General features: G+C 48.1%; 1 protein-coding gene across 3 annotated transcripts in view; it reads left to right on the forward strand.

Moving 5' to 3' along the window:
- PUSL1 (pseudouridine synthase like 1) overlaps positions 1 to 9,831 on the forward strand; it is a 23,764-nt gene that overhangs the window by 11,102 nt on the left and 2,831 nt on the right. For all 3 annotated transcript variants that reach the window (XM_027702125.1, XM_027702126.1, XM_027702127.1), the window contains exons 4-6: positions 2,952 to 3,101; positions 5,516 to 5,689; positions 8,107 to 8,161. In XM_027702125.1, the coding sequence (XP_027557926.1) occupies positions 2,952 to 3,101; positions 5,516 to 5,689; positions 8,107 to 8,161 (379 nt within the window). The remainder of the gene's footprint in view (positions 1 to 2,951; positions 3,102 to 5,515; positions 5,690 to 8,106; positions 8,162 to 9,831) is intronic.

Consider the following 9,831-nt stretch of genomic DNA (forward strand, 5'->3'; position numbering starts at 1 on the left):
TCTTCCCTGAATTTGGGGCTGTAACTGCAAGTGATATCGTTGAGCTTTCATGGAATAAGTTGTCCTAGAGAGCTAAAAGTGCTGTTGTGACCCTGCTGGAAGTCACACAGCCCCATAGTTATAGTCAGGCTTGTCCTAAGAGCAACCAGGATCGCTGCTGAAGAAGGTTTAAACCAGAGACATCTCCAAAAGGATCTCACAGAGGGGAGAAGTTCTTTGTCTCACCCTGAGATCTGACAGCTTTCAGGAGGTGATACCTTCTGATAAATACCACCCAGTCTGAGTTAATCAGGAAGTTTTTCCTTCTCCCTGGGGCTCAACCTCTCCAAAATGGTTCATCTGCTCCCCATTAAGGAGCCGGTGCCGGGCATGAGCCCACGTGTGCTCAGCAGCCACCCCCCTCCCTCTGCAAATCCTGCTCTGCCAAGAAGAATTCTCTCCTCATGTCCAAGAGAGAACTTCCAAACTTTCATGTGGTTTGCAAGCAGGGGGTGATGGAGAAGAGGGATCTTTGTGAGAGCACATTGTTGGTGGTGGAGCTTGGAAGGGAGACGAGATTCCGAGCGGGGTGACTGTTCCATCAGCCACAATAACCTCCTTTGTGGGCTGCTGGGTCTCCTCTGTCCACTGATCTGCCTTTTCAGCTTGCAAAACATGTGTGAAAGGATCTTGTCCTCGAAGATCAGAGTGTGTTTCAGAGATGGGGTAATTGTAGGAGGACTTTGCTGTCTCTTAAATGCCAGGAGGAGACTCGCACCTCCTGTTTCTGGTTTGGTTTTGTGAGCACACAGTGAAAGTTGTCTGAGTGACAAGAGAGAGCTGGGATTCCTCCCACCTCCTGCAAACTGGCTTTTGGTATCTGAGAGCAGGATGTGCTTCCTGGGGACATTTTTGTCTAATACATTGTCATTTCCAGTTACATGTCTTTGTCTTTGAGCTTTTTTTTTTACCTTCAACCTCCTCTGAAATTCAGGCTCTGTTGGAAAGGTGAAGAATGCCATGAGTTTTTATTTACCATTATTTCAAAAAAAAAAGGGATCTGAACAAGGCCTGAGATGAAGCTGCTGGAATATTCCTAGCTGGAAGGAATCTGTGGCAGCAATTGCATCTGGCTGGAGAGGCAGGAAAGGATGCCTGCCTTGAAGAATTATGTGAGCATAAATAGGTTCCTCTGAAAGAATCACCCTAAAAGGATGGTTATTTCATAAAAATCACAGAAGTGTTAACAAGAGAAGCTCAGGATAGATGATATGCTTGTGGAGGCATGTAGGCAGAGGAAAATAAGTGTAATAATTTTATTACTGTGCTTAGAAGAGGCTGGAGGTCCTGGGTTCAGGCTCCACTGCAGGCCTGGAGGATGTAGTTTGCATTTCTCCTGATGGTTTACAGCAGTGAAGGAATCTCCTGGGCTTGTTATTGCAAATCTTTGTGGAGGCCTGTGGCTCAGCTTTAATTTCTTCTTCTGTGGTCTGAGCCTTTGCAGTGAAGGGCTGTGAGCCAGAGACACTTGAGCTGGCAAAAATCCCCCAAGCACCAACCTTTTTAAAGTAAATAAATAGATTTGACTGTTACATGCTCCCAAATGGTATCCTAATTTATTTTTTTTTTACCCTGTCTGGGTCCCTTCTCCTCCCTCTGCCAAATTCCAAAGGCAGAAGGGCAACAGGAGGAGAAAAAAACCACCCTCTAAGGAGAAGCATCTTGCAAAGGAACACCTGCAGGGAGGTGCTGCTGTGTCCCAGGGACTCTTTGCTCCCTGCAGAATGGGAAGGAGCCACTGCTCTGGGATGGGGGAGAGTCAAATCCAGCAAAAGCTGCTGGGATAACACTTTGGGAGAGGTGCAGAGACACAGGGAAGCTCTGTTTTCTCCCTTGCCAGGGGAGAAGGGAGTTTTTCTCTTCCAGCCCCTGTGCCCTCCCTCCTGGCTGTGTGTGGTGGCATTGGCCTGGGAAACACAATTTCTCCATGGAAGAAAAAAAACTTCCCTTATGGAAGTTCAGCTGCCTGGAAAGCTCCTTCTTGAGTCAACTGCCTGGAGCCAGTGGGAGATGAAGAGACACGTGCAGAAAAGGGTCTTTGGGGATGTTCCTGTGAAGTGAGAGGGTTCATCCTGCTGGTTTCAGTCAGACTCCACCTCGGGGATGGGGGGGATTCACCTTTATTTTCATTGCTGTGTCTTGGAGGGGGAGGTGGCAGGGAGGTGACCTACTTTCAGCTGTCTCCATCTGCTCCAAGCTGCCCTTGGGAGTGAGCACAGAGGTGGCTGTTGCTGTTGTTGGTTTTTGGGGGGCTCGTTCCCGCTGGGTTTGGGCTCCCAGACCTGCAGGAGCAGGAGGGTGAGGTGTTGTAGGGTGTGCTCCTCACCTGGAGGTGCTGCCAGGAGCTCCTGTGTGCCCTCAGCCAGAGGTGAGGTGCAGTTTGATGGGCTGGGGGAGGTGTTTGGTTCCACTCTGCAAACACAAATCACGCTCTGTCTGTTGGCTGCCATTTCTCAACAGATCAGTCTCAGCCTCCTGTGATGGTGTGAATGTGTTGAGGGATGACCCAAAGTCACTGTGTCTGATGACAAAAGGCTCTTCTGCCTTCCTTTAGTTAAGAGATGCCTGTGGCAGCCTTCAGGTGCAAGTCCCTGGTCACTGGCTGACAGGAAAATGAGATTTCACCAGGACAAGGGGGAGTGGGTTCAGAGGAGGTTACAGACAGTAGGTGTAGATTAGATATCAGGAAGAAATCCTTCCCTGAGAGGGTGGGGAGGCCCTGGCACAGGTTGCCCAGAGAAGCTGTGGCTGCCCCATCCCTGGAAGTGTCCAAGGCCGGGTTGGAGCAACCTGGGACAGTGGAAGGTGTCCCTGGGTGGAACTGGATGATTTTTAAGTTCCCGTCTATGTGGCGACCACACAAAAGCTTTTGAGTTAATACCTGACATTTCTGCCCATCTCTGTCCCTGCAGCATCCTGAGTGCCCACCGAGTGCCCAGCACCTTCCATGCCCGGTTCTCTGCCCTGTCCAGGACCTACATTTACAGGCTGCTGCTGGGCTGTGCCCACCATTCCCAGGTGCCCGTGTTCGAGCGGGATCTGTGCTGGGCTCCTGCCGGAGGGTGAGTGTCTGCCATGGAATATCCCTGAGAAACCACCTCAGGACACTCTGGGAAGAAAGGAAGAGTCCCATGAGGAGCAGCTGAGGGAGCTGGGGGGGCTCAGCCTGGAGAAAAGGAGGCTCAGGGGGGATCTTCTTGCTCTCCACAACTCTCTGACAGGAGGTTGGAGCTGGGGAGGGTCGGGCTCTGCTCCCAGGGAACAAGGGACGGGATGAGAGGGAACAGCCTCGAGCTGTGCCAGGGCAGGGTCAGGTTGGATATTAGGGAAAAATTTCCTCCTGGAAAGGGTGGTCAGGCACTGGAAGGGGCTGCCCAGGGAGGTTTGGAGTCCCCACCCCTGGAAGGGGTGTCTAGGGAAGGGCTGGGCGTGGCCCTCAGTGCTCTGGGCTGTGGGACAAGGTGAGGGTCTCGTTGGACTCGAGGGTCTGGGAGGGCTTTCCCAACCCAAATAATTCTGTGATTCCGTGAAAGGCTTTTGGGGGGCCAATTTCCACAGGTGAGACCTCGTTCCCTGTTTGTACTGACAGGATTTCTGCAGGGAAATGCCCCAAGTTGTGTTCCCTGAGCCCTGACCCCCCCAGCACCTTTGGGTGTCCCTGTCCCCTGAGCACACCCAGCACTGCTGAGGCACTCCCTGGGCTCTGGGGAAGGAATTTTGTGTGTCCCTGCCCATGGAAAGGATGAGTATTTCCTCAGCTGACCTCCCCAGTTTGCCCAGCCTGAAGGAGCAGGGCTCTGGTGTGATGCAGAGTGGCAGAAATGCTTCACCCTGCAGCTCCCAGAGTTTGAGGTGTGACTTTTTACTTGCAGGCTGAAAATTCTTTCATTATTTATTTTCCCTTATTTCTCTAAATCTCCTCTCTCATTCCCTGAGCGTTTGAGCAACCCCTCAGTGGCTCTGAGCAACCCTACAATAATAAATCAGGGTGTCAAGCTCAGTGTTCACTTGTGTTCTTGGAGGAACCACCGAGTCATAACAAATCAGTGCTTGTGTGTACGCAGGGGAAGAAAAACAAATTCAGTGCCGTTAAAGAAAAATACAAAATCTTAGGGCATGATAAACAGTGGGTGAGGAAAAAAAAGCAAACAAAGCCCAGAAGAGGATTTGTTATTGTTCCTTTAGTTTATGTTGTACTGAGATGAACTCCAGGTTTCTTGAATGTGTGTTTTCTAGGCATTGTAGAAAAGCAGGTTTGTAGCCAGTTGTGGTCATTTCATCAGCACTATTGGGGATAACAGTTGTGGGTAATGGGAAAAAATGTAATTCCAGCTGCCTTAGGAGAGGAATGAAGATGACATTGCCCTAACATTAAACTGCTGACTTTCCAACTGCTGTGGAAGGGAAAAATAAATAGGAAAGTGCAGAATTAGATGTTGTGTGCACAGTGTGCTTTGTGAAACAGCCTTTAACCAAGTCCAGGCACTGCAATTAATTTTCTCAAATGGCAGCACCACGTAAAGGGAAGATTGAGCAGATCAGAAATTCTGAATGGGGGTAGGTTCTTACTGAAAGGTGGGATATTTGGGCTGCCAGGAGTGGAGAAGCTCTTGGTTATTCTTCTTGAACACAGTGAAAAAAATTTGATGATGCTGGAAAATCTCATTTTGATTTTTTGTTTGTTTGTTTGTTTTTATTTGTTTGTTTTCATCAGAAACATTTTGACTTCTGGTAAGATCTGGAAAACCTAAGTCAGGCTCGTGTGTACTCGTTGAGGCTTTTCTTAATACAATAAAAATAAGCATCTGCTCAGCAAATACACCAGGAAATCTGTCCAAATTCTTGTGCTTGAGACCATTTTGAACAGACCTAAATAACTTCAGATGAAGAAATCTGAGTGACACTTGAGGTTCTGAGTTTTACCCTTGGCTTTTTCTTCTGCATCCCCACCTTGGTTTCGTCTCTGCCCGTTTGCTCCCTCATTCCATTCCTGTTGCTTCCTAATTTGGCAAACCTTAAAACCTTGATTTTATTATTATTTTTTTTTAACCTGGCAGCCTCTTTTTCAGTTTATAAGATCCAGACACTGCAAAGCATTTTGCTTCACAGACTATTCCGAGTTGGAAGGGACCCCCCAGGTTCTCTTTGCCCTGCCTCGTCTCTCCAACAATTCGGATGGAGTTGCTTGTGAGTTTGAACTGTTCCCAAGAAGCAGAGCAGGATAAAGGTTTGGGTAAAAGCCTGTGCCTGCCAGCCCTCCAAGCCTGGGGCTTTGAATTCCTTCAGAGCTCAGGTCATTTGGCATTTTGGTTTGTGGTTTGGGCCGTTGCAAGACAGACTCCATCAAAATGTGTTTCCGCGGTGCCACAAAGTGAAATCTGTGCCAAATTCTGTGGATTCATTGGATTTTGACCCCCTCTAACACACTGGTCCCACCTGATGCTCCTTTCCCTTGGCTGTCTGTGTTTAATTCCAGCCCCCTGAACGTCCCTGCCATGCAGGAGGCAGCGCAATTCCTGCTGGGAACCCACGACTTCAGCACCTTCCGCTCCCTCAACTCCGACGTGGAATTCAGGTCTCCGGTCAGGACCATCTTCCAGGTGGACATCCAGCCTTCCTCTGGCTTCCTGTCCCACCACTACGAGCACAGGTGAGAGCCCAGAGACCCAGCCAAGGTCTTTCCTGAGCTGAAAAGCTGCTCCCAGCCCTGTTTTGGGGACTGATCCTGTGCTGGGGCTCTGCTGAGTGACAGCTTGGAAAGGGCCGTGTCTTTCCCTCTCCTCCCCAAAAATGTGGTGGTTTGAGCCACCAGAAAAAAATCCAAAATCCAATTTCCAGGCTTCCCCCGCCCCTTCCCACAATTTTATCTCAACACCGAAGAGAAACTTTCAGGCAGACACCTCTGTAAAGGGAAGGGGAAGTATATACATTTATTATTATACAAAATAAATACTGTACAAGCTAAAAGCAACTATATATACAATATTACATGCTTCTATCAGTCTCTCTAAGCCTCTCCCTCAGTCAGTCCAGGAAAAGCCCTTCAGGCTAATAGAGAGATGAGAAAGATGAGCAGGAACGAGGGCAAGGGAAACTGGTCCAGTTGTTTGTCCATGAAAAGGTTGGATGTTCTGAACTGGTGGCTGGAATCTGGCAGGGAGCAGTTCCTGTGAGGTGCTTCCAGCACTTTACACTCATTTTGGTTGCTAAAAACCAGCTCTGCCAAGGGATTAGACTTCTTTTTTTCTTTTTTTTCCACTCCTCCCCTGCTGATGTCCTGGCTTTGCCTAAAGGCTGGAAATAGAGGGGGAAAAAACCCACCCAACACCTGGGTCAGTGCTGTGGTTGTGCAGATCCACTCAGTTCACACCTCCAACTCCTCCTGCCTTCCCAGGGGACGGTGCTGAAATCCAATATTCCTCAGTCATTACATAAACAACAAATAGTTGAGTATCAGGTTCTCTCAGGTCTTGCAAGTATTGAAATGAAGTGGCTGAATGCATTCTCTCTCTCGAGCAGAAAGTGAAGTTTTTTCCCAGAAAGATCATGGATATTCATCATCTGAACATGACTTCTGCTTTCCTGCTGGCTTCTCTCACTGTTGTGTTTCACCCTGAAAGCAAACCTGGCTGTTGTCTGTCTCAAATTCCATTTTTGTCCTTTAGGATGAGCCCTGGAAGTAGCAGAGTCCTGAGCTCACCTGAATATAACCATTAAGAGTCTCTCAAGATCACCAAATGGACCTCAAATCCAGCCCTGCTGTTGTCACTGGGCTGATCTCTGAGATTTAAAACATATTTTATGTCTCCAATTTTAACGTAAAACATGGAAATTGTTCTTTGCATAACTTGCTGCAGAAACCCAGCCCACAGGAGGCCAAAAACAGCTCGAAAGGGAGAGAAAACAAACCCAAAAACTGCTCTGCAAAGCATCAAACCAGCCCCTGGTGGAATATTTTTGCTTTTGGTGACACATGCAGCCAAACTTGGGGTTTTACAGTGAGTCATTTTTATAACGTGTCAATATTAATCCGTTTAATGAATGTTTAGGCTGAAAAGGAATGGCTTTGAGGAGCATAATGGCATTTAGCTCCCTTGGAATCCTTTGGCAGGGATAACCACAAAACCAGGAGCTTTCTGATTTGGAGACAAAAGCTGTGGGGTTTGGGTCTTTGTGACAGGCTTAACACAGTCCAAAAGGAGTTAGGAAAATGCAAAAATGGTTAGAAATATGCAAAAATGGTTTGGAAAAATGCAAAAATGGTTAGAAAAATGCAAAAAAATAGTTAGAAAAATGCAAAAGTAGTTAGAAAACAGCTTGTAAAGATTTAACAGGTGCCAGTGAAGTGTTGGATTGTTTATCCTCAGGAGAGTTCTTATAGGGAATGTTGGTTACTACCATAGAAATTCCTGGAAAAATGGTGTCTGTGTGAACACATTTGCTCCATCCATCCCCAGATATTCCCATTTCTGCCCTGGAAGTGTTTCCCTGTCTGTCACTGCCTGTTCTCCTGCTCCAGCCAGATCCCTCAGGCCCATCTCCTGGCTCCTGACCTTTCCAGTGGCACGTGGATGCCACGGTGGGCACTGCTGAGGGTTGGAATCCATCCTGCAATTCCTGGAAGCAGGAGCACGTGATTCCCTCAAGCCACCTTCTGAAGGAATGGTGGTTTTTTTGCCATGACTGATGGTTTTTCCCTTTCTCCAGGGAATATCCAGGCTGAATCCCTCAGCCCAGCAGTGCCTTGGCTGCTGCTCAGGTGCACCTTGGTTTGGGGTTGCCCTTTTCCCTTTTATTTGAGGGGTTCTGCTTAGGACAGGAGGGTTACACTGAAGGCAGCAGGAAGGTCATAAAACCAGGAATGTGCCAAGCAGGTAGGAATTGTTTCATCCCAGAAAACCTCTGTGTCTGAGCAGCCAAGAAGCAGCCTGGGCTTCCAAAGAGGGGGCAGTGCAGCTGCCTCGCTGTCCTCACGTTCATCTTTGACATTTACTTCATCTGTGGGTGAAAGAACCGTTTGAAATGTGATTTTTAAATGCCTTTTTATTTTTTTTTGGCTTTCTTTAGAGCTCTGGAGTTCTGGGAGGTGAAGATCAGGGGCAGGTCGTTTCTTTACCGACAGGTAGGTTTGGGGCTGTGTCCAGCAAACACTTTGCCTCCCAAGAACCAGAGTGTTGCTGCCTCTATAAATATGGATTGTTTTAGCAAAGTTCCACCCCTGTGTAGCTCCATCTCTTGCAGAGCTGCTGTTCCAGCTGTGTGACACTCACAGGGACCCCGAGGCAGCAGAGAAATCAAGGATCTGTGTCCTTTGATCCATTAGAACCAGGATCTCTTGAGTTTGTGCCTGAAATGATTGTCCAGCCTCACAAATTTGTGTGGGAGGGTGGAAGGTTTTGTTCTCCACAATCCTTGTCCCTGCAGTGGGGTGGTAAAACCCAGCAGACACGTGTTCCTGCTCTGCTGGATGGAGCTGGGCCTGGCAAAAGCTGCCTGGAATTTTAGTCCCTGGCTTTGGAGCATGAAGTGACTCTCAGTGGGAAGGTCTGACTGAGCTCTGCAGCACAACTGCAGCATCTCTGCAGTTATTCCTTTGAAATAACCCCCCTGGGGGTTTGCTGGGATCCTCAGGGGAGACTCTCTCTTCCCAACTTCAGGCATCACCTCATTAGGGAAGAGCTGCTCTCACTCTGCCTCTCCAGCCCTTGGTCACACTCTGGAGGCAGAGAACAGGCTTGTTTTTTTTGGAGGAGAGGGGGTGTTTTGTGGGAACAGCAAGCAGCTATTTTTTTATCCTGTTTTGACAAACCCAGTTTGTTTTTCATCCTGTGCCAAGCAACAGCTCTGGGAGCTGTGGCAGGGGGTGTCTGGATGGGAGCAGGGGAAGAAGAACAACATGCTTGGGAAGGGCTTGATGCCCAGCAGGGATCTGCTCCGTCAGGTGCTCTGGTGACAAGGAGAAAATGCATCTGCTTCTGCCCTCCATCATTAAGAGGAGACCAGACCAAGGTGAACCTCTGCTCTCACTCATATGGGGTCTATAAATACTGAAATCTGGATGGTTTCATTATTGAAAACCACCCCAAAACCTTTATATATATATTTTTTTTTTTTTTTTTTTTTTGCTGAGTGCCCTGCAGAAGGGGGGAGACACCAAACACGTGGCTGTTCAGGATGTGGACCATTAGTGTGGTGGGTTTTTTTTCCAGCTGACTCTTGAGTGTGGAGACATCAAAGCTGAAGTCGTGGCATGCAATGACCTCTAGTGAGGGTGGATAAAATAACAGATGTGGAGGATCCTGCAGGCAGGCTCTGGGCACTCCAAGATCAGAGCACACAAGGAGAGCCAGCACTTGCCTCTGGATAGATATATCTTGGCTTGTTGGACCTTCCTCCTTACCAGGGATAAACATGACCTTAGTGGGGTTTGGTTTATTCTTCAGTAAATGCCAGTGGATCAGAAACTCAGAGCAGTGATTCATCCCAGCACTGCAGGGAAGGGTTTGGAGAGCTTTGAAAGGGCATTCAGGGAATGGGTGTTTATTTAGTCCAAATAAGTGATGTTTGTAGCCACCACACAGGGAGAATTAGGGATGGAGAATTAGAGATGGAGAACCAGGGATGGAGAAATAGAGATGGAGAATTAGGGATGGAAAACTAGGGATGGAGAAGCGGGGATGGAGAACCAGGGATGGTGAATTAGAGATGGAGAATTAGGGATGAAGAACCAGGAGGATGGAGAATTAGGGATGGAGAAATAGTGATGGAGAAGCAGGGATGGAGAAATAGTGA

Source organism: Neopelma chrysocephalum, unplaced genomic scaffold, assembly GCF_003984885.1.
Source record: "Neopelma chrysocephalum unplaced genomic scaffold, ASM398488v2 Primary Assembly neopelma1_180, whole genome shotgun sequence".
NCBI classification, from domain to species: domain Eukaryota; kingdom Metazoa; phylum Chordata; class Aves; order Passeriformes; family Pipridae; genus Neopelma; species Neopelma chrysocephalum.